The sequence below is a fragment of the Galleria mellonella genome, unplaced genomic scaffold (assembly GCF_026898425.1).
Source record: "Galleria mellonella isolate WM207_F2 unplaced genomic scaffold, CSIRO_AGI_GalMel_v1 utg99, whole genome shotgun sequence".
Lineage (NCBI taxonomy): Eukaryota > Metazoa > Arthropoda > Insecta > Lepidoptera > Pyralidae > Galleria > Galleria mellonella.
The window spans coordinates 1,433,578-1,457,496 of record NW_026442184.1 but is presented as its reverse complement, the minus strand read 5'-3'; the positions used below and the strand labels follow the sequence as shown (position 1 = coordinate 1,457,496).

General features: G+C 36.4%; 1 protein-coding gene and 1 long non-coding RNA gene across 3 annotated transcripts in view; one reads left to right on the top strand and one right to left on the bottom strand.

The window, feature by feature from the left end:
• The first annotated feature begins 575 nt into the window (after positions 1-575).
• The window catches only part of LOC128202471 (uncharacterized), a 338,352-nt gene continuing 315,008 nt past the window's right edge, over positions 576-23,919 (top strand). Inside the window, exon 1 of the long non-coding RNA XR_008253800.1 lies at positions 576-949. This is a non-coding gene — a long non-coding RNA (uncharacterized LOC128202471). The remainder of the gene's footprint in view (positions 950-23,919) is intronic.
• Positions 14,218-23,919, bottom strand: part of LOC113520003 (netrin-B-like) — a 233,002-nt gene continuing 223,300 nt past the window's right edge. The window contains exons 5-7 of one of the 2 annotated variants that reach the window (XM_052902948.1): positions 20,256-20,327; positions 19,445-19,640; positions 14,218-18,608 (exon numbers count right to left, since the gene is read on the bottom strand). In XM_052902948.1, coding sequence (XP_052758908.1) covers positions 18,458-18,608; positions 19,445-19,640; positions 20,256-20,327 — 419 coding nt within the window. In that variant the 3' untranslated portion in view covers positions 14,218-18,457. The remainder of the gene's footprint in view (positions 18,609-19,444; positions 19,641-20,255; positions 20,328-23,919) is intronic. The other variant, XM_052902949.1, reaches the window with a different exon arrangement.

Here is a 23,919-nt window from a genome sequence, read left to right as displayed (position 1 = left end):
TCTATTCCTTTTAATGTCTATATAAAATCCTTTTTTGTTTATTTATTTATACTTTTTGTACATACTAATAATATTATACATAAAAAATATGTCAGAGCTAAGCAAATATACAAAGGCGAACTTAACTCTAAAAGAGTTCTCTTCCAGCAAACCAAAGATTTTAAAAGGCCGACAGCACGCCTGCAATGCCTTTGGTGTTGTGGGTGATCGTGGGCCGCGGTAGTCACTTACCATCAGGTAAGTCGCCAGCTCGTTTGCCCCTGTTGTAAAAAAATTAATAAATATAAAAATGATTGAGTTTGTTTGCGCCTTAAGAGGCCTTTCACATTTTTTGCATAAAACAACGCAAAATCAAAGATTTTGGATCTCTGATTCTAAATAATTAAGGCTTTGATATACATTTTGATTCCTGAATTATATAGATAGACGTCTAGTCTTAAAAACAATTTTTTTATATTTTTTTATTTCTCTTTGTTATATAACTCATTTCTTTCTAATTTCCAAAGCCGTGCAAATCAATGCACCTTAGCCAAATTTAGGCGACATGATTTTGTAATAGGTCCCTTAATGGCTCAATCAAACAATGAAATTTGTTTTTTTTTATGGGTGATAATGGTACGGTTACCCGTCTGCGCTATCAGTATACACTGGTGGAGCACCAGTGATAGATGACTGATGAGGTTGAAAGCAGGTCAGTTAGCCTATCTTGACGAATTCAACTAGAATTAGCCACGATGGTTTCGAGGGGGAGCAATGCGTGGAGATCGACCTGGCAGGGTGTTTTTTTTTTTTTTTTTTTTTTATATAACTTAGAATGGCAAACAAGCTGACGGCCCACCTGATGGAAAGTGGTAACCGTCGCCTATAGACATGAGCAGTACCATGGACATAACAGAGTATTCTGTTTCGCCCATGATACCCCCATGCGTTGCCATTCCTGAGGACTCAGGTGTTATTCCTCTGTACCCAGTAAATTCACGCCATATCCCACCCTTCAAACCGAAACACAGCCATGCAAACACAACTGCTTCACGGTTGAAACACGAATGGGACAGAGGTACCCAAGCAATCGACTTTTGTACAAAGTCTCCCTCTGGTAAATTATTGGTGTATTGCTAGTAATGGGGCTATTTGGCCCCAGAGAGTCTAGTGTCAGTGTGTCTAGTATCAGAGAGTTTTGTGTAAGTGTGTGTAATATATATACATTTAATATATAAATAATATATATATTAAATTATTTATATATTAAATGTCTAGTGTCTGAATGTTTGAGTGTCTAGTGTCCGAGTGTCAAGTGTCTGAGTGTCAAGTGTCTAAGTGTCTAGTGTCTGAGTGTCTAGTGTCCGAGTGTCTAGTGTCTGAGTGTCTAGTGTCTGAGTGTCTAGTGTCTGAGTGTCTAGTGTCCGAGTGTCTGAGTGTCCAGTGTCTAGTGTCTAGTATCCGAGTGTCTAGTGTCTAGTGTCTGAGTGTCTAGTGTTCGAGTGTCTAGTGTCCGAGTGTCAGGTGTCTGAGTGTCAAGTGTCCGAGTGTCTAGTGTCTGAGTGTCTGAGTGTCAAGTGTCTAGTGTCTAGCGTCCGAGTGTCAAGTGTCCGAGTGTCAAGTGTTTAGTGTTTAGTGTCCGAGTGTCAAGTGTCTTGTATCCAAGTGTCAAGTGTCCGAGTGTCTAGTGTCTAGTGTCCGAGTGTCTAGTGTCTAGTGTCTAGTGTCTAGTGTCTGAGTGTCCAGTGTCCGAGCGTCTAGTGTCTAGTGTCCGAGTGTCTATTGTCCGAGTGTCTAGTATCCGAGTGTCTAGTGTCCGAGTGTCTAGTATCCGAGTGTCTAGTGTCCGAGTGTCTAGTGTCCGAGTGTCTAGTGTCCGAGTGTCTAGTGTCCGAGTGTCTAGTGTCCGAGTGTCAAGTGTCCGAGTGTCAAGTATCCGAGTGTCTAGTGTCTAGTGACTAGTGTCCGAGTGTTAAGTGTCCGAGTGTCAAGTATCCGAGTGTCTAGTGTCTAGTGTTCGAGTGTCAAGTGTCCGAGTGTCAAGTGTCCGAGTGTCTAGTGTCTAGTGTCCGAGTGTCTAGTGTCCGAGTGTCAAGTGTCCGAGTGTCAAGTATCCGAGTGTCTAGTGTCCGAGTGTCTAGTGTCCGAGTGTCAAGTGTCCGAGTGTCAAGTGTCCGAGTGTCAAGAATCAGATAGTCTAGTGTCAGTGTGTCTAGTGTCCGAGCGTCTAGTGTCCGAGTGTCTAGTGTCTAGTGTTCGAGTGTCTAGTGGCTAGTGTCTAGTATCTAGTGTCTAGTATCTAGTGTCCGAGTGTCTAGTGTATAGTGTCCGAGTGTCAAGTGTCCGAGTGTCAAGTATCCGAGTGTCTAGTGTCTAGTCTCTAAGTGTCTGAGTGTCTAGTGTCTGAGTGTCTAGTGTCTAGTGTCTAGTATCTAGTGTCAAATGTCCGAGTGTCTAGTGTCCGAGTGTCTAGTGTCCGAGGGTCAAGTGTCCGAGTGTCAAGTGTCCGAGTGTCTAGTGTCCGAGTGTCTAGTGTCCGAGTATCTAGTGTCCGAGTGTCTAGTGTCCGAGTGTCTAGTGTCCGAGTGTCTAGTTTCCGAGTGTCTAGAGTCCGAGTGTCTAGTGTCCGAGTGTCAAGTGTCCGAGTGTCAAGTATCCGAGTGTCTAGTGTCTAGTGTCCGAGTGTCAAGTGTCCGAGTGTCAAGTATCCGAGTGTCTAGTGTCTAGTGACCGAGTGTCAAGTGTCCTAGTGTTAAGTGTCCGAGTGTCAAGTGTCCGAGTGTCAAGTATCCGAGTGTCTAGTGTCTAGTGTCCGAGTGTCAAGTGTCCGAGTGTCAAGTATCCGAGTGTCTAGTGTCTAGTGACCGAGTGTCAAGTGTCCTAGTGTCAAGTGTCCGAGTGTCAAGTGTCCGAGTGTCAAGTATCCGAGTGTCTAGTGTCCGAGTGTCTAGTGACCGAGTGTCTGAGTGTCTAGTGTCTGAGTGTCTAGTGTCTAGTATCTAGTGTCAAATGTCCGAGTGTCTAGTGTCTGAGTGTCTAGTGTCCGAGGGTCAAGTGTCCGAGTGTCAAGTGTCCGAGTGTCTAGTGTCCGAGTGTCTAGTGTCCGAGTGTCTAGTGTCCGAGTGTCTAGAGTCCGAGTGTCAAGTGTCCGAGTGTCAAGTGTCCGAGTGTCAAGTATCCGAGTGTCTAGTGTCTAGTGTCTAGTGTCAGAGTGTCTAGTGGCTAGTGTCTAGTGTCTAGTATCTAGTGTCAAGTGTCCGAGTGTCTAGTGTCCGATTGTCAAGTGTCCTAGTGTCAAGTATCCGAGTGTCTAATGTCTAGTATCCGAGTGTCTAGTGTCCGAGTGTCTAGTGTACGAGTGTCTAGTGTCCGAGTGTCAAGTGTCTGATTCGTGTCTAGTGTCTAGTGTCTAGTGTCCGAGTGTCTAGTGTTTAGTGTCTGAGTGTCTAGTGTTCGAGTGTCTAGCGTCCGAGTGTAAGTGTCCGAGTGTCAAGTGTCCGAGTGTCAACTGTCTAGTGTTCGAGTGTCTGAGTGTCTAGTCCCTGCGTGTCTAGTCTCTAAGTGTCTGAGTGTCTAGTGTCTGAGTGTCTAGTGTCCGAGTGTCTAGTGTCCGAGTGTCAAGTGTCCGAGTGTCTAGTGTCTAGTGACCGAGTGTCAAGTGTCCTAGTGTCAAGTGTCCGAGTGTCAAGTGTCCGAGTGTCAAGTATCCGAGTGTCTAGTGTCCGAGTGTCTAGTGACCGAGTGTCTGAGTGTCTAGTGTCTGAGTGTCTAGTGTCTAGTATCTAGTGTCAAATGTCCGAGTGTCTAGTGTCCGAGTGTCTAGTGTCCGAGGGTCAAGTGTCCGAGTGTCAAGTGTCCGAGTGTCTAGTGTCCGAGTGTCTAGTGTCCGAGTGTCTAGTGTCCGAGTGTCTAGAGTCCGAGTGTCAAGTGTCCGAGTGTCAAGTGTCCGAGTGTCAAGTATCCGAGTGTCTAGTGTCTAGTGTCTAGTGTCAGAGTGTCTAGTGGCTAGTGTCTAGTGTCTAGTATCTAGTGTCAAGTGTCCGAGTGTCTAGTGTCCGATTGTCAAGTGTCCTAGTGTCAAGTATCCGAGTGTCTAATGTCTAGTATCCGAGTGTCTAGTGTCCGAGTGTCTAGTGTACGAGTGTCTAGTGTCCGAGTGTCAAGTGTCTGATTGTCTAGTGTCTAGTGTCTAGTGTCCGAGTGTCTAGTGTTTAGTGTCTGAGTGTCTAGTGTTCGAGTGTCTAGCGTCCGAGTGTAAGTGTCCGAGTGTCAAGTGTCCGAGTGTCAACTGTCTAATGTCTAGTGTCTGAGTGTCTAGTCCCTGCGTGTCTAGTCTCTAAGTGTCTGAGTGTCTAGTGTCTGAGTGTCTAGTGTCCGAGTGTCTAGTGTCCGAGTGTCAAGTGTCCGAGTGTCAAGTATCCGAGTGTCTAGTGTCTAAGTGTCTAGTGTCCGAGTGTCTAGTGTCCGAGTGTCAAGTGTCTGATTGTCTAGTGTCTAGTGTCTAGTGTCTAGTGACCGAGTGTCTAGTGTCTAGTGTCTGAGTACCTAGTGTCCGAGTGTCAAGTGTCCGAGTGTCAAGTATCCGAGTGTCTAGTGTCTAGTGTCTAGTGTCCGAGTGTCTAGTGTCCGAGTGTCTAGTGTCCGAATGTCTAGTGTCCGAGTGTCAAGTGTCCGAGTGTCAAGTATCCGAGTGTCTAGTGTCTAGTATCCGAGTGTCAAGTGTCTAGTGTCTAGTGTCTGAGTGTCTAGTCTCTAAGTGTCTGAGTGTCTAGTGTCTGAGTATCTAGTGTAAAGTGTCCGAGTGTCAAGTGTCCGAGTGTCAAGTGTCCGAGTGTCAAGTATCCGAGTGTCTAGTGTAAAGTGTCCGAGTGTCAAGTGTCCGAGTGTTTAGTGTCTGAGAGTCTAGTGTCCGAGTGTCTAGTGTCTGAGTGTCAAGTGTCCGAGTGTCAAGTGTCCCAGTGTCAAGTGTCTAATGTCTAGTGTCTGAGTGTCTAGTCTCTAAGTGTCTGAGTGTCTAGTCTCTGAGTGTCTGAGTGTCTAGTGTCTGATTCTCTAGTGTCTAGTGTCTAGTGCCTGAGTGTCTAGTGTCTAGTGTAGTAGACACTGGACACTAGACACTTGATACTAGACACTCAGGCACTAGACACTAGACACTAGAGACTCAGACACAAGGCTCTCTGATACTATATCTATCTATATATATATATATATATATATATATATATATATATATATATATATATATATATATATATATATATATATATATATATATATATATATATATATATATATATATATAATATATGTATATATATATATATATATATATATATATATATATATATATATATATATATATATTATATGTATATATATATATATATATATATATATATATATATATATATATATATATATATATATACATATAAATATCAAATAAAAGATTACACAATGATGACAGTCTTCTAATCATTTTTTATATTTAAACAAAATTATAAAGATAAATAATTTAAGTATTTTAAATTTTGTATTCCTAATTGTGGTGAAATATGTGGTCTTAATATTATTTTATGTACTTGATATTTACCATATTACGAGTACTTACTAATAAATATTTATTCAAGAGGCACCCTGCTCTCGATTCTTCGACCATTAAATTCTCTTACAACACCCACAGTAAGGGAAGGGGGTTACCTATTCTATGCCGGGATCATATAGCATAAATGTTATGTACAGAGTAATACATAAAAGTACAGAAACGTATTAAAAGAGCACGTATTGTTCGTACGCACTCTATTCAGTGAGGTAAGCCGGCCGTGGATGATCCCAGACCCAGTCTAGTTTCTTTATTGCTTCGACCTGAAATGTTGAGCAGTAGTAAAACGTTTTATTCTCTACCGAAACTCGCCTTCGCAAATTGAATCTTTTGGGATTTGGGACGCGACTTAACATAATGACATTTATACTCAACGACCGAAGAGATATCAACAAATCTCTTTTAAAACTGATACGATATCGTAACCTAAAAGGTTGCCTGGAAGAGATCGCTCTTAGCGATAAGGTCACCCAATGTTTTCTCAGTGTAGTATTTTCTTGTAATTGTTTGTATTTGTGATCTAAGTAAGTTTACTATTGTAATCTTTTGGTGGAAACAAAAGAGTATCTGTCTAAACTTCAAGAAAAGAGTATATTCCTTTTTAAAAGGCCGGCAGCACATCTGTAATAGCTCTGGTGTTTTGGGCGCTCATGGGCGGCGGTAGTCACTTACCATTAAGGCGAGCCGCGTGCTCGTTTGCCCACTATGTTATAAAAACAAAAATTAAATTTAGAATAATTATTAATTTTGATTTTTAATAATGAATTCAATATTCAATAAATATGTTGTCTACAAATATAGAAAGATAAGAGAGGGTAAACTAAAGATGAAAGAAAAAAGAGAAGCTGCAGTTAATCTATTTAAGATAAAATTCCCTTGGTCGCTTCTTATGACACCCATAGGAAAGAAAGAGGTTGCCCGTCAACTACATATTATGTCAACATAGTACTTTAATAATCATAATATCATAAAGGTATTAATATTTCATTTCATTTTAAAAGAAAATGATAGTTTATGTTATGTCATTAATCTTGTAATGAAATAATCTGTGATGGAATAAAAGTATTGTATTGTAAAATCTTTATTGTGCACAATTCATACTGAATATATATTGAAAGATTTAATATACAATGGCGGACTTATTCCATAAAGGATTTTTTTATATTATATATATTTTCATTAGCCGTGTGGTCCCGGCATAGAATAGGCCACCCCTTCCTTTCTCGTGGGTGTTGTATGAGACGACTAAAGGACGGCGAGGGATGGGAAGCAGCGTCCCTGTTAAAACATCTCAAAAGTCTAACTGCGGGTGCCAATCCGTCTGCCAAGCGTGGCAACTACTGGCAAAACTCCGAAGGGGCTTATGTTCAGCAGTGAACAGTTAAAGGCTGACATGATGATATGTTTTATATTTATATACGTTGTGTTAAAAATCTGTTACTAACACAAAAGGCGACAGCTAGTGGATTCTAATAATCGTGTCGAAATCGTATCGCCGTTAGAAAAGTGGTTTAAAATACCCTTTTATCTAATGTCTCTGTAAGGACAATCGTAAAATATAATAAGATATGACACATTTATCCCGTCCCAGTTGAGGATTTTTGAGGGCATTTTATGACTGTACCGTATAGCCTTTCACGTCAGTGGGCCGTACGTGTTTTGCTAGTGTCGTGCTATTTGTTCCCCTTTTTTATTATAACTTTATATTCAGAGATAAGGGTGACAAGGATTTGGAGTTAAGGGGTTGAAAGGACTAAACGGGGGAATGTAAGATCGTTCAGTTTGAATTATTTTAGGAATCTTTGCCAACTTGCGACTTCAGTATACAGTTTATTTCGAATTGTACTTCGTCTTATTCTGATACATATGTATGTAACTATATATTGGCCTTATTTTTCTCTTACGGTATTCTGATATGAGAAGAAGGGGCAATACTTGGTATTTTGAAAGAGGTATAAATGTATTTTAATTTAAAATGTACATTGTAATGTCATATAAGCCGTTACCTGTCCACTGCTGAACATAGGTTTCACCTTTTTTTTTAACGACTGGAAAATGCTTTATGCAGAGCCATATACCTTATAGGAGGTGAATGGGTACTGTGGGAATCCCTCCGTTAGGCAGGGGTGTACCCACCAAAATCCAGATGATATACTCTCGAGGTGCCATATGTCGGAGACATGGGTTCGTTTACGTACTCAGCACATAACATAGGTTTTACCTATAGACTGTCTAAAGGAACGGTCCACGGAACCACGTGTATTCACTGATTTCCTGCAATACACTTGAGGTCGTCACTCCATCTAGTGTGATAGGGGGGGGGGGGGAGGTCGTCCTACATTGCCACTCAAGAACCTTTCTTCCCCATCGGTTGTTGGTTTTTTGAGCTATGTGACCAGCCCATCGCCACTTCAGCTTACTTATTTTTTTTAATTTTGTGGTGTGATTAGTAATAAATGAAACCTTTTAAAAAAACATGTTTTTTATATGTACGTTTTTCCAGTTCTTTTAAATACTAGACCAGTTGAAACAAAGTCACCTATTGCTATTGAATGAAGTCTATCTGGATATGGCGATAGTTTTGATAGCTCTTGTTTTTTTTTACTTTATAGTTAAATAATTAAAGCTCCAAATCAGATATCTATCTACACGCAGAACTCATTAAGGAAAAGTCACGAATAACAGCGTATAATTGATTCAACTCTCCTAGATCTGCCTGGAGTAATGGACGGTCGTAATGACTACCTTCAGTGTGAACATCGATTATTACAAAACATATAACAACACTTGCCTTATCGATAACCCTTCTCGTTGTTGTAAAACATTATTGGAAACATACCATTGTAATGCATTGGCCAATAAATTGTATTACCTACGTATATATATGTGGTACTTATGATATGTAATATATATAAATCAGAACTATAATAAAACGATATCATTTGTGTTTTTTTTACAACACAGGGGGCAAACGAGCATGCGACTCACCTGATGGTAAGTGACTACCGCCGTCCATGATCACCCACTACACTAACGGCATTGCAGGTGTGTTGCCGGCCTTTTAAAAAGGAATATGCTTTTTTTGTCGTATCGGTTCGGCAATACTGCTGCTGGAAGTTGATTCCAAAGGGTGGTTGTGCGTGAAAGAAAGTGCCTTGAAAAACGCACAGTGGAGGACCGCCACTCGTCCAGATGGTTGGGATGAAATTTTAGTTTATGGCGGGTTGTACGATGGTGAAAATCAACAGCAGGTATCAATCCGAACAATTCCTCAGAGCACTCCCCATGATAAATTCGATAGAAGATGGTTAAAAATTACATTTCATTTTATTTAAGGTCAACCAACAAAGTATACATTTATATATACTTAAAGTACATAATAATATGGTTACATTATGTATACATATATGCAACCAGAGGGAGACTTTGTACAAAAGTCGCTTGCTCAGGCACCTCTGTCCCATTCGTGTTTACCGTGAAACAGTTGTGTTTGTATGACTGTATTTCGTTTTGAAGGGTGGGATATGGCAGTGAATTTACAGGGTACAGAGGAAAAACACCTGAGTCCTTAAGGAATGGCAACGCATGGGGGGTGTCATGGGTAAAACAGTATACTGTTATGTCCATGGTACTGCCTATAGACACTATAGGCGACGGTTACCACTTTCCATTAGGTGTACCGTCAGCTTGTTTGAAAGGCTGGGATCTACACGGCGATTATTCTATATAGTTCCCTGTTATAAATATTTAAATGTGTCATGCTGTTTATCTGCGAACATACAATTGAAAAACATTACTTTTTCTGAAGCAGTCGAGTAACTACGAAACCATCATTTCAAATTAGTCGGTGTTACCATAAAGCTTTCGTTCGTGTGCGTAGTCATGGTATTCTGACCGTGTACTCTCCCCATGAGCACGTATTCAACAGCTGAATAAACTATTTTTAATAGTATTTATATATTTATTCTTTATTGAACATATTAAAAAAATAAAAATTCCTAGTATGTGGTAGACAGGTTTTTATAGACATTTTTTCTTCTAATTACTGCCTTTTGCCTGTAACTTAGTTTGTGTGCATTTTAGAAGTAGATAACCGCTTCTAGAAACGTGTTAAGATAAAAAAAGAAACATCAGATTTTAAATTACGCCTTCAAGGACAAAACAGCATTTAATTTAAATTTACTATATATATAAGTGCTGCATAATCATATTAATCGCTTGCTCTTCAAACTAAGATACGCTGTGGTATGATATACCAGACAGCGAAAACTTGGAAGCAGAACTCAAAACATTTACACCATAGCTAGTGGGGGGAAAGGGATTGTTAGCAATGGAGTTTGACAGCCCCATTGTTAGCAATTTGCCCTATTAGGTCGACCTCCACGTGGTTCCCTCTGGAAACTATCGTGAGCAATTCTTATTGAATTCGTCACGACGAGCTAACTGACCTGCTTCATCCTCACCTATCATCCTTCACTGATGCCCCACCGGTGTATACCGTTAGCGCGGGTTGGGTTATCACCATTCCATTATCACCCATTAAAAAAAACCCTAGCCAGTTTAGAAAAATTCATTTCATATATTCGCTCTATCGAGAATCAAATCTGGAGCCACTTTTACTCAACGCCACTCGCTTATCACAGCGCCACGGAGATCGTTGAATACGTCTTCGTAAAATATTTAATTTTTTAATCTATTTTTTAGTAACAAATACAGTAATAACTATACAGGTAATTACTGTATTTATCAAGAGACCATTAGGGTCGATACTGAGACACCATTTCTCTCTAAAATTAAAATTTTAATTATATATCAAAGCGATCTTTATTGTAAGGACCAATATAAACTATTTTTCTAATAAATTTAAGTCTATTATAATTTCACTATATGTTAATCCATTAAAAAGTAATTTCACGAAATAATCAAATTAAAATATTAGGTTAAAAGATTAATTTAGACATATGACATTTCAGAATGGACGCCATTGTTCTATAAAATGGCGCGTAAAACTATAAAACTAGTATTATGCCAACATTCCCACTAGCGCCGCCCGCGCGCCATAACGGCATTTGAATATCGAATCGAATCGTCAAAATATTTACACAGCATCAAGCAACAATGCGTGATTAAAATGTGCGTACGTTGTTCACGTTGGAACACAAAGAAAGTTATTATAGACTATTGTTGCCGAATGGCGTATATGAGTTCACAATGCTAAGGGCAGCCAGTGACTTTAGATTTATTGTGTTTATTGTGGGTTACAGTTTGGTTTTTTTTTTATACAACTTAGAATGGCAAACAAGCTGACGGCCCACCTGATAGAAAGTGGTAACCGTCGCCTATAAACATGAGCAGTACCATGGACATAACAGAATATACTGTTTCGCCCATGATACCTTAAGGTTGCCAGATATGATTTTTTATTTTTATCCAATAGTCAAATATTTTTCTTTAAATCGATGTGCATTCGATTGCAGCTTTACTTTTACCTAATCATAAAATTATTATGCGACTATTTTCACTACATTTTACCACGTAACAAAACGAAGGACGAAACCCCCTTTCTATATTTAACAACTCCTCTTACTCTCTGTTTTGCTCCTTTCATTAATGTTTTTGATATGTTTATACTGTATATTGATGTATAGTTCGCAAATACCGTAACTGTCAAAAAATTTTCTAAATTTTTTATATCTCTAAAATTTTGTAAACATTTTTTTACTGTTTAAGAAACAAATTGGACATCTGGCAACACTGATATTATGTCACAATCTAGAGTGGTCGTTTGAGTATAATTCGCCTTACGCCCGATGCAAGCGCAATGATATCGTGCAAGGAGAAATGCTCGTTGCATTGCATTGTTGATCTCGATTCTGCCGGCAGTTCGACATCTATATTATATCGGTCCGTCTGTTTGTAGTTGGCACTCATATTTTATTAAATTCATTTTTTTTTATACAACTTACAATGGCAAACAAACTGACGGCCCACCTGATGGAAAGTGGTAACTATCGCCTATAGACGCATGTCATAGTACCATGGACATAACACATAACAGAGTATACTGTTTCGCCCATGATACCCCCCATGCGTTGCCATTCCTGGGGACTCAAATGTTATTCCTCTGTACCCAGTAAATTCACACCATATCCCACCCTTCAACCCGAAACACAGCCATGCAAACACAACTGCTTCACGGTAGAAACACGAATGGGACAGAGGTATCCGAGCAATCGACTTTTGTACAAAGTCTCCCTCTGGTCAAAGTCACATTCTATATTATATGCAGCGGATATAACACTGAAAGGCGTTCTCTACTGATGAACTACGAAGCAAACAAAGTTGTTGTTGCTATAATTGAAAAATCAAAAATAAAAAAAATATTTAAATATACATATATCTACTGTCACGGCTGTCTCGCAATATATTATGGACCAAATAAAAAAAAATGGAATTTTATTTTATCTCATATTTATATATTTATCGTTTATATCCCGCGGCTCTACCCACATGAATTTAGTACATACTTCGGATTTGCTGGAAGAAAACTGTATTAGAGTTAAGCTCGCCTTTGTACATTTAATTACCTCTGTCATATTTTTATAACTGGTGTGTACAATAAAGAATTAAATAAATGAAGAAATAACAATATTCTGTATGCTAACATAGGATATAGAGGGGAAAGGGATTGTTAATAATGGAGACTGAGAATCCCATTGCTAGCAATATACCCAACCAGGTAGACCTCCTCGCGGTTCCCCCTGGAAACTATCATGGTTAATTCCTGATGAATTCATCATGACGGGCTAACTGGCCTGTTTTCATTCTCATCTATCACCCTTCACTGGTGCCCCGCCAGCGTATCCCGTTAATGCAGGCGGGGTTACCATACCATTGTCACCCATCAAAAATAATAAACTAAGGATATAACATATCCGTGTACTACATTTTATTCGAATCCGTTTAGTAGTTTTCGCGTGAAAGAGTAATAAAACATGTATCCATCCATCTTATTGTTGTATACAAGCTGACGGCCCACCTGATGGAAAGTGGTATGATACCTATATACGGTATTGATATCACCTATGCCCATTATATATATATATATATATATATATATATATATATATATATATATATATATATATATATATATATATATATATATATATATATATATATATATATATATGTATATGTATATAAGATATATATATTAAGATAGTTTCGTAATGGTAACCATAGGTTGTTACTAGCAACAGCGCAAATAAATGAGCTCACGCACAGCGGGGGCTGTTCCCTCTGGGAAATCATGGCCGATGTGTGACGCCGCATTTGCTTTATTATCTGCCCACTTTATTCCTTGTACGTGTTAACTGCGTTTATTTATTTATTTATTTTACTAACTGAGTGGGCTTTACAATGTCCCAAAACGTTCATCCAAGCGGAAGGGATTTTTAGAAATGCGGACTACCAGTCCCATTGCTAGCAATATACTTAACAGGTCGACCTCCACGTGGTTCCCCCTGGAAACTATCGTGCTGGATTCCAATCACGATAGGAAAACAGATTTGCCTTTTCATTCTCACCTATCATCGCTCACTGGTGCCCCGCCAGCGTATACCGTAAGCGCAGGTGGAGTTACCATTCCATTATCATCCATTAAAAAAAAGTATACCTCGACGAGGTCGACCTCTACACAGTTCTTCCTTGTATACCGATAACGCAAGCTCACAAGACCAGCATCTTATTTTTACTCATTAAAAAAAAAAAACAAGCAAGGAATTAAAAAAAGACATAACTCCGTATATTAATGTACTTTTATTTTTAAATAAATATAACCAATAACATTTATTACATCACAGGAGCAGGGTATCGTAAAACACAATTCAAGTTTATTACAGATGCGCAACACATTTTCTATGCAAACCATAGACAAATTAAAAATAAAATGGCAATTCCACATATTGTCTATGGTCCGTTAGAAACGACCACACATATGCCTTAAATTCAATTGACATCCCTTACATATAAATAAGTATAACTAGTAAAATATATTTCATTAATTAAATTAATACTTACTTATTTTGTTTGAACGGCATATTAAATACAGTGGGTAAGTTTTCTGTTTAAAATTCTCTGTAAGCATTTTAGGCCGTTAATTTGAAAAAGGAATTACGTGTTAAAAAGAAAATATTGGATAAATACTTAAAAAAATATCTCTTCAAACGATCATGACTGAACTGGGCTTATAAATGATACTATTAAATAAAAAAAAAATTAATTCGATTAAGTATTATTATTATTATGTTTAAGTACTTAAAAATACAAAAGAGGACAGTTCTATTATGTAACTGGCATTCATAAACTATTTATTTTTTTTATTGTTATCGTTTTCTCTTTGTAAATATTATTCGTTGTTTAAGCCCACATCAAATTAGTTTAAAAAAGAGATAAAATAATGATTTTTAATTTGTGCTTAAGATTTTTCAAATAAATAAGTAAATAAGCGCTTATAAACTTTCTTAAACTTTTGTGGCTGATATTCAATCTATGTTGAAGGTAGTAAAGTCGACAGGACAAATATGTTTTACAAGATTCCAGGTTTAGTACTTATATATATATATATATATATATATATATATATATATATATATATATATATATATATATATACTTCCTATTCATTATATTTTACCATCGGTTTTTAATTTATTAGTGGTTTTTTTTTTGAGACAGTTTATTATTGGTTAACAGAGTATACTTTTAATGAAAAGTCTACCTTACATTGTTGTATTAAGTACTAAAGTAAAATAAGTAATACAATTATGTGACAGTAATAATTAAAATGTTGATCACACATGGTTTCACAAATTGTGCTAAAATATTGAAGATAATAAATTGATTGTCCAGTAGATTTTACAACCTTTAATAAATATCATTGTTTGAAAATATTTATAGCTGATTTTCTTTTAATATTATGCATTAAATTTGGTATTTTTGTATTACAATAGTAAGTATTATTTCCTTAGTTTTAATTTATTTAGCAGCCTTTGAGTTAATTGCATACCTACTGCACAGGAGTATCCAAATTAAATGTTTTTATATAAATAATTAAAATAATATACACATGTCACATACGGTACAAACCAACTATAACTATAGGTACAATTACGATCAGATATAAACTTAGATATTTTGAAATATTTTATACGCGCCACTTTAATGATAAAAAATAAGTTTTTGAAATGTACTCTATTACAATTATTTGTTTTTTTTTTCTTTTTAATTATTAATCGAAATGTCTCTAACTATTACAGGATAGACGAATTCATAGATGACAACATATCAAGTAAATAATTAGTTTATTAGCATACAACGTTGTAATTTTATTTTCTCATTGCTTTCTTGATTTAATTGATTAATTTTAGAAATATGAAAGCGTAGCGGTTTTTTGTATTAATTGCCGCATGCATTCTTATGTAAAATGTGAATACTATAACTATCAGATGGCAATTGTGAGTAGCTTTGACGTGGTCTAGTGTTTTGAGTAGTCGTGCTCACTAAAATGTCCAGACTTGTGGCGGCGTGGTGGGCCGGGTCATTGGGCTCCCTAAAATATGGTCGAGCGCAGTGATGGCTGGCTCATCCGTCATACTCGTGAACGGGTGCTGCTTGTAGGGACTGGTCTGCTCTAATCACTATGACTGATTTCCTCTTATTAATTGTTTAACCAGTTGGTTATGTATTCAATATTTTTTTCTTTTTGAGTATTTAATTGAATTAGTGCTAATTGGTGGTTTGTATTCACACAATTAAACTTAAAAATGTAAAGTAATAATAAAAATATTTAAAAGAGCATCACGCAAGTTTCTTGCTCGTTCTTCTTGTGATGAGACAGCTTTCCGAACGAGCGGTAAATTAAAAAAAATGTAATGACTTTTCAAAAGTGCTTGAATGTAAGTTTATTTGAATAAATGATTTCTATTCTATTCTATTCTATTCTATTCTATTCTTGTCTATGGTATAAAAATGTAATGCGCATAAAATATATCGAAATAACTACAATATTACGAAATCTAAAGATATGCATAACTAGAAACATGTTAATAGATTCTACAACTAAATACACTTTTTACAATCCGTAGTACGACCAAGCGAAACTCCTAATTCATTTTAAATAGGTATTTTTATCTATATACCGTTTACATATTCTTCTGTTTTAAAAAAAGTACAAATTAGCTTATAGAAAAAAATAAATAATGAAACTCTATGGATTTATTTTCTGTTAACCCTTAAAAGCCTGATTTTTTAAATCAAATTAAAAAAATATATAAGTGTACCTTTTACTGTGTTTACTAACGAGGAAAAATAGTAAAAAAATCAAAACGATATTTTTATATATTTATTTTGAGAAAAAAAAAAACATTTGGTAACATGTAAACAGCCAAATATTAAAATAAAATCGATTGTAGGCGCCCAATGCGATTTATAACCCCGGTATCAAATTTGAAACTTCAGGTATTTAAGGGTTAATACTGTTAAAAATGTAAATTTTATACACTAAAGAAATGGCTGTAGATGTTAACACCTTTTGTTTTTTACAATGGCGGGAAAAACGGATAAAAAAACAAATCACTTTTGTTCATAAAAGATAAATTTTAAAAATAGTGTTAAATGTTTAAGTTATGTTACTTATTTTATTGTACTTACGCTTAAGAAGACTTCTGCATAAAGTCGAAATATTTGTCGGAAATGACAAATAGAGTAAGTTCATAAAATTCTGTTATACATATATGTATATTAAACATAGAAGACTAAACAAGCAAGACTAAGGCTGTAGCTGATTCAGTGCTTTGCTTTTAAGCAAAACTATCACTGAGCTGTAGCCTATTTGGGTCACTGCGACACACACGGTGAAAACATATTGCCATATTTCATCTTTTCTTTTATATTTAAAAAAAATGTAAATAATCTGATTGTTAATTTACGTGTGTCATAAATGGCTCAAATAAAGTGTTTATCTATCTGTCAAAAGGAGCATGACGTCTGAACGAATCTGGCCTGAAATCTATTGTACACGTATGTATTAAATTAACTAATTAGTATGTGTGTACATGTGTATAATAATTATATTTCCAAGGTTTTCTATATCAAATAGTTAATGTTTGATTTTAGACAAGATGGCGGCTGGATTATTATAAACCATAGATAGTGGAATAGTACTTACGTTGTACCATCGAAACGTGCGTCGGGTTGATTTACCATTGTTCCAGTCTGCCAGTAACTGTACTTGATCGAGCGACCATAAATAATTTTGACAGCTCAATTGTGAGTGATCACGCGTTTATATCGATGTTGATTTAAGTATAAATTTAAAAATATATCAAATTTATGTAAAAAAAATCTTGATTTATATTTTCCTGTTATTGACATTGGAAAGATTTTGCTTCAGGCCAATGCAAATGATGGTCATTTGACAATTTGTGCAACATTGTACAATTTATTGTTATTTTAGGTGTTTTATTATGACCGGATTAAAATTTATGCTGACGATTGTCTCTGATAAGAGTAACTTGAGAAGCTGAGACAAACATAAAGGAATATTTTGTACCAGGATAAAAAGTCCTTTTTCTAGACAGCCCATTTATATGATATCAATTTTTTTTTAGGTTTCGGTAAAGAAGTATTTATAAGATTAAATAGTTATGTTACTAACAATTGTCCGCTTCTCAAAGATACTTATTAACGAGATCAATACTTGTATTAAAAAAAAAAACTAATGTACTTTTTTTTAAAACAAAAGAGACTTATTGTTAGTCACTATAACTTAGTAAAGCTAGTAATACTGTACATACCTTTAGTTAGGCAACGTATTTATAATGCGACAACAGTGATGTTTACTATATTAAAAAAAAAAAAAGAAACGATGTCTCTGGACTGTACAGATAATTAAGCGTTCAATCGATAGCACGACGAAAATAAAATTACTTTGGCAAGATAAAAAAAAATGAAATTGAGAAAAATAATTAGTCAAATTAATAGAAATATCATCCTCAATTTCACGAGCTTAGTAGAAAATCTATTATAGATAAATTTATAAATTAAATATATAATGTAACCCTTAACATATTTTTACTTAATAAATGAGGTACGTTAAACCATTGTGACTATATTTGTGGAGATGAACCCTCTACAACGACCTAAACCTAAACTGTGATCATCAACACGCTTCGTACCAACTCTCGAAGTACAAAACAGAATGACACTAAATGGAAGCCATAAGAATCATGGCCGGCAGTGTCGGACTCAGTTGCTAGTTGTACTTTATAAACAATATTAACATGCGCTTTTTGAATATAAAATAACAATATACAAAAATGCATGAATTGGAACGAAATATCATTAGTCTTACAATTAAACTATTCAAATAAATAATAATCTTAGAAATGTACAATTTGTAACGAAATCCTAGGACGAGAAATTCATAGAAGGTACGTACTTACGTGATCTCTTTTTTTTTTAAATATTTGGCATAAAAATCGTTGATGTAACGTGAAAACGAACATATATGCCTACGATTTTAATTAATATTTTGTTAAATTACTCTCACCTAATCCGACTATTAAACGTTAAATTGTATGTACCTATTATGAGATTTATTACGGACAGCACTTATATTGGCAGTAACAGCAAAACAACTACATTATCAATTCACATTTTGCACGGAACAAAGACGGAATCTTACCAAACAACAAGAACACGACTTTTTAAAAACCCATCGGCTGTTCTCACGGTTCCTTCGCCTGATATTTTTAATCTGTTCGCATGATTTTGCGCGGGCTTTTTTCCAAGATGGCGGGCGTGTGCGGGCGGCTAATGACAGTTGATGGCGCGTCGCTGGAGGCGCCGTATGCGGCGGTGCCAGTCGTCGCGCCACTCCAGCAGCAAGCTGCGCTCGCCTACCGCTAGTCCCGGCAACCCCGACGCAGATCCCTCTTTTTCCACTCCTAGGATTAGGTATGACCTGATGGAAAGATGTAAATTATGTATAAAAACCATTGCTGGGAACTTGGAGAGCCCAATTTGGAAACACTGATTTGGGCTAGTTCTTAAGAATAAATTAACACTAATGCACTATAGTTCGAAATTATATATAATATAATATAAAGATTTTAGTAGATAAATTTATATTTTCTATCAATATTTTTAAATTAAGCATTTTTCTTGAGTTGGTGCAGCCTAGATGTCTTTAAAAGATATTAATAAGTCTAGAAGTTATAAGAATGTGGTGACAGTTTAGTTAAATAACGCTCGACTACGGTGCGAATGTGAAATTTGGAATAAACCTTGAAACATTGAGTTTAGAATAAATCTCTGTAATTTTCAAATTAATATACATATGTGTCTTTTAAAAATTATTGTCCTTCGCTTCGTGCTTTGGAGGACACAAAGTCGTCGTCCGGTAAGTGGCGTCTGAGGTTAGTATACAGTCATCGCAGCCTACAAACTTTGAATTATAACAGAGTGGCAATCACACACGAGTTGTAGTAGCTACTACTAATAGTATAGGGGAGAAAGGGATTGTTAGTAACGGAGACTGAGAATCCCATTGCTAGTAATATACCCAACCAGGTCGACCTCCACACGGTTCCCCTTGAAAACTATCATGGTTAATTCCTAATGAATTCATCATGATGGGCTAACTGGCCTGTTTTCATTCTCATCTATCACCCTTCACTGGTGCTCCGCCAGCGTATCCCGTTAGCGCATTATCACCATACCATTTTCACCCATCAGAAAAAAAAACTGCTAGTAAAAGTAGGAGAAGACAAGTTCAACCGGTGGCCAGCAGGTACTCACTTGTTGATCTTGAGCTTAGGGCACTTGCAGGCGAGGTCGGCGGCGCGCACGTAGAGGGCGGTGGCGCCGCGGCGCAGGCGGCTGCGCGGCGCGCGCTTGTACACCGCCTGCACGCTCAGCGCCAGCCGCACCCACGCGCCCGCCGGCCCGCCCGCCGCCGCGCTCGCCTCGCGGCCCACCACCTTGCCCATTATGACTGCAAACAGACCAGTTTTTTTAAACATGCATTTAACGGCTCTGGAATCAAGTCCTTATAAGTCAGATGCAATATTCTTAATTTGAAGTCTTTAGAGGAAGACATACAAAAGTGAACCTCTGTTCTAGCAGTATCTCTGCCATGTTTGCGTGGCTGTGTTTCGGTTTGAAGGATGGGATATGACAGTAAAATTACAGGGTACTAACACTACAGAAGCATAACACATTCGGGCAGCGGGAGAGGGACTATTAGTGATGGGGTCTCAGAGCACCATTGCTAGCAATGTGCCCTATTAGATCGATCTCCATCGTAGGGATCCTTGGAAACTATAGCAGTTAACTTTTTTTAATACCACTTATAATGGCAAACAAGTGGTCAAATAGAAAATTTATCAAAATCAATTCAATATTTTAATTTTTAAATCAAAATAACTGGTTTGAATATTGAAAATACACAATTTGTCAAAATTTAGGTTAGTTTTTTTTTTGTGAAACACAAACACTTTAAATTATAGCAGAAACACTAAGGGCTTAGTTACATTCTTTAGGAAACGAAAGAAAACAAAATGTATTGGAGAAGAACAAATATATTGGAGAAGAAGGGGGAAGAACGTACCGTAGTCTCGGCTGCAGAACTTGTTGAGATTTAGCGTTCGAGCGCCGGCGCGACACCGCCCGCACTGGTCCACTGCGCACACGCACCACACAAACAAACGGTCAAACAGAATAATAGCAGTCTCTCAGTAACATTACAATAACCAACACTTATATTGTAAAATAAACTACGTAGGAAACGAAATTAACATACATAGATTGTATACATGGAGCATCGAGTCTCAAAAACGGATTATTTTTTTATCAGCTAATTAGCCGATTTGTTTTTTTAATCAGTGTCTTTTTTTGTAACTTAGAATGGCAAACAAGCTAACGGCCCACCTGATGGGAAGTGGTGACCATCGCGTATAGACATGAGCAGTACCGTGGATTTGTTATTATTATTTTTAGCATTTACGCACATAATGTATAATGACGTATCAATATTTAATTATTTAATAAATAACCAGAGGGAGACTTTTTACAAAAATCGATTGCTTGGGTACCTCTGTCCCATTCGTGTTTCAACCGTGAAACAGTTGTGTTTGCATGGCTGTGTTTCGGTTTGAAGGGTGGGATATGGCGTGAATTTACTGGGTACAGAAGAATAACACCTGAGTTCTCAGGAATGGCAACACATGGGGGCTATTATGGGCAAAACAGTATACTCTGTTATATCCATGGTACTGCTCATGTCTATAGGCGACGGTTACCACATTCCATCAGGTGGGCCGTCAGCTTGTTTGCCATCTAAGTTGCATAAAAAAAATGAGTGTTTACGCGTTAAAAAGTTGTAAAAATTATGAAACAAAATAAATATAGAAGTTATCAAGGAATCACTCATAACTATTTATCTGCAAAATTGTATGAATAAGTTGAGCCGTTTTTCTCGAAGCATTTGTATGGAGACACTCTATGTATATAATCTAAGATTATAATATATGTCGGTGAAATATACAATATATTAAAAATATGGACATATCATATTTTATTTTTAACAAAGTAATTGTTTTATGTATATATTTTATACAAAAAGTTCCTAAAAGATCTTAAAAAACTTTTCAAATAATTATATTTTCTTTTAACTCAATTATTTGATTAATTATTATTATATTTTTATTATGTCAGCCGTTAACTGTCCATACTGTTGGACATAAGCCAAGCAAGCTTATACATAAGGGGAGTTTTGCCAGTAGTTGCCACGCTTGGCAGGCGGATTGGCAACCGCAGTTAGGCTTTTATAGATAATTTAAGAGAGACGCTGCTGCCCATCCCTCGCCCTCCCTTAGTCACCTCTTACGACACTCACGGGGAAGGAAGGGGTGGTCCATTCTGTGCTGGGACACACACGGCTGTTTTTTTTTTATTTTTATTTTATTAATACTAATATTATCAGTGTGAAAGTGAGTTTGTTTTGTTATTTCTTAGCGCCTTAACGACATAACCAATCGCTATAGAATTTGGTATACAAGTATTATATGTGATGCAGGAGAATAGAGGCTATATTTTTATATACACATCCGGTCATACGGACGAAGTGACGGCTAAAAGTTAGTATATATACTATGATATGAGATTTGAATGAATTAAATTGAGAAATACAAGGAATTTATTAAATTAAGATAGAATCTTTGATTTACGAAACACTACGTTTAAAGTAACTATATTTTTTCTGTGGTTACTCGTTAGATCTTGTTTGGAGATAACCTGAGGTCCTACTATGAAATGTGTTCCGAAATTTGCGGAACAAAAAAAACTCATTTTTGATGTTAAAAATACATGATAGGTAAACCATACCGTTTAAAAATGTTAAACATTTGTTCCTTTAAACTTTTATGGTAGGATTTATGGCAAATGAAATGTTAAGTTCCATTTACTAGGCCGAATCCGGTATGAATAAAAATACGAAATTGAGTTTGAAAATTCGGATTTTCATTTCATAGTAGGACCCCCCGATAATAGGGGGAAAAGGATTGTTAGCAATGGAGTTTGACAGCCCCATTGCTAGCAATATACCTTACTAGGTCGACCTCCACGTAGTGCCCTCTGGAAACCATCGTGAACAATTCTTGTTGAATTCGTCACGATGGGCTAACTGACCTGCTTCATCCTCACCTATCATCCTTCACTGGTGCCCCGCCGGTGTATACCGATAGCGCGGGTGGGATAACCATTCCATTATCATCCATTTAAAAAAAAAGACTGATAATGTGATTTTTAGTACAACAGACTTTCTCCTTATTTATTAAACCTCTCTGCATAAGATTAATTATACGCTTGTTTGCTATTTTTATGTTTTAAAACTAATATGAAATCTTTGATAATTTAAAAAAAATACTGTTTAAATAATAACAAAACCATTTACCTCCCATTCGGCACTGAGAAATTAAAACAAACAGAAAAATATAATGAGATTTACAATGAAGATGATGGAATAAGCGTTAGTAAAACAAAAAAGAGTTTCTTTGATGATTCTAGAGAAACAAATAAAATATCAAAATATTCAAATGAGTATTGTTATAGCATGATTTTATGATTTCAATGACCAACCGAATAATACAACTTATTAATTACTACCGATTAGACCTAACTTCGCACGAGTGGGGGGAAAGGGATTGTTAGTAATGGAGACTGAGAATCCCATTGCTAGCAATATACCCAACCAGGTAGACCTCCACGCGGTTCCCCCTGGAAACTATCATGGTTAATTCCTGATGAATTCATCATGATGGGCTAACTGGCCTGTTTTCATTCTCATCTATCACCCTTCACTGGTGCTCCGCCAGCGTATCCCGTTAACGCAGGCGGGGTCACCATACCATTTTCACCCATCAAAAAAAACTTCACACGAGTAGACAGAATTGTCGATAATCAATACATATAATAAAAAAAAGTTTCAGCAAATTCAACTGATCTGTCGTTTTATAGCATTTTACATGTGATTCTTTAGATTGATATAACTTTTTTATTTATGAACCGATTGAAATATAACAAACACTAAATGTTAAGTAGGGAAAACCTCATTCGAATCGGTTACACAGTTTCTGAGATTAAGGTGTACAAACGTACAGACAAACTGATAAAAAATATAAAAATCATTGTTTTGGGTGCTACTGCATTCATAAAGCCCTCTTATAATAGTTTTTCTTATATATCTTCCATGTATAGACAGCGGCCAGTTACGATTTTATTATACGTATTGATTGCCTTTAATTAATTCGACTAGGAACACAAAAATAAATAATAGTTAACGAAACTACCAATTCTTCGAACTTAAGTAAATACCTGTAAATTCTAACAGTAGAATACTAAAAAAGAGTATTCGTGTACATCGAACTGTAATTAGATTGTATATAAATGAAAGTCTTATTTGTCGGTCGGTCTGCTAGCTCCAGACTGTTCCACAATTCGTGGAGAAATTAGATTGGGGCTATAACCTGTTGACACGCGTTTCATGTCAGTTTTGCATTTATAATGTAATTGTTTCAATTTTATAGGACAGATTGTTACAGGACAGAAAATTCGATAGCAACCCTAGTGACAAGGGCTATCAATTTTTATTTTATGAGATTTGTCTATTACTGGTGAGAGAAATTTTGTCTACAGCTTAGATTATTATTGACTAGATAGAGTACTCTATAATGCATACAATTGAGGTAATCCTCAGGAAGGCATAGACAAATCAA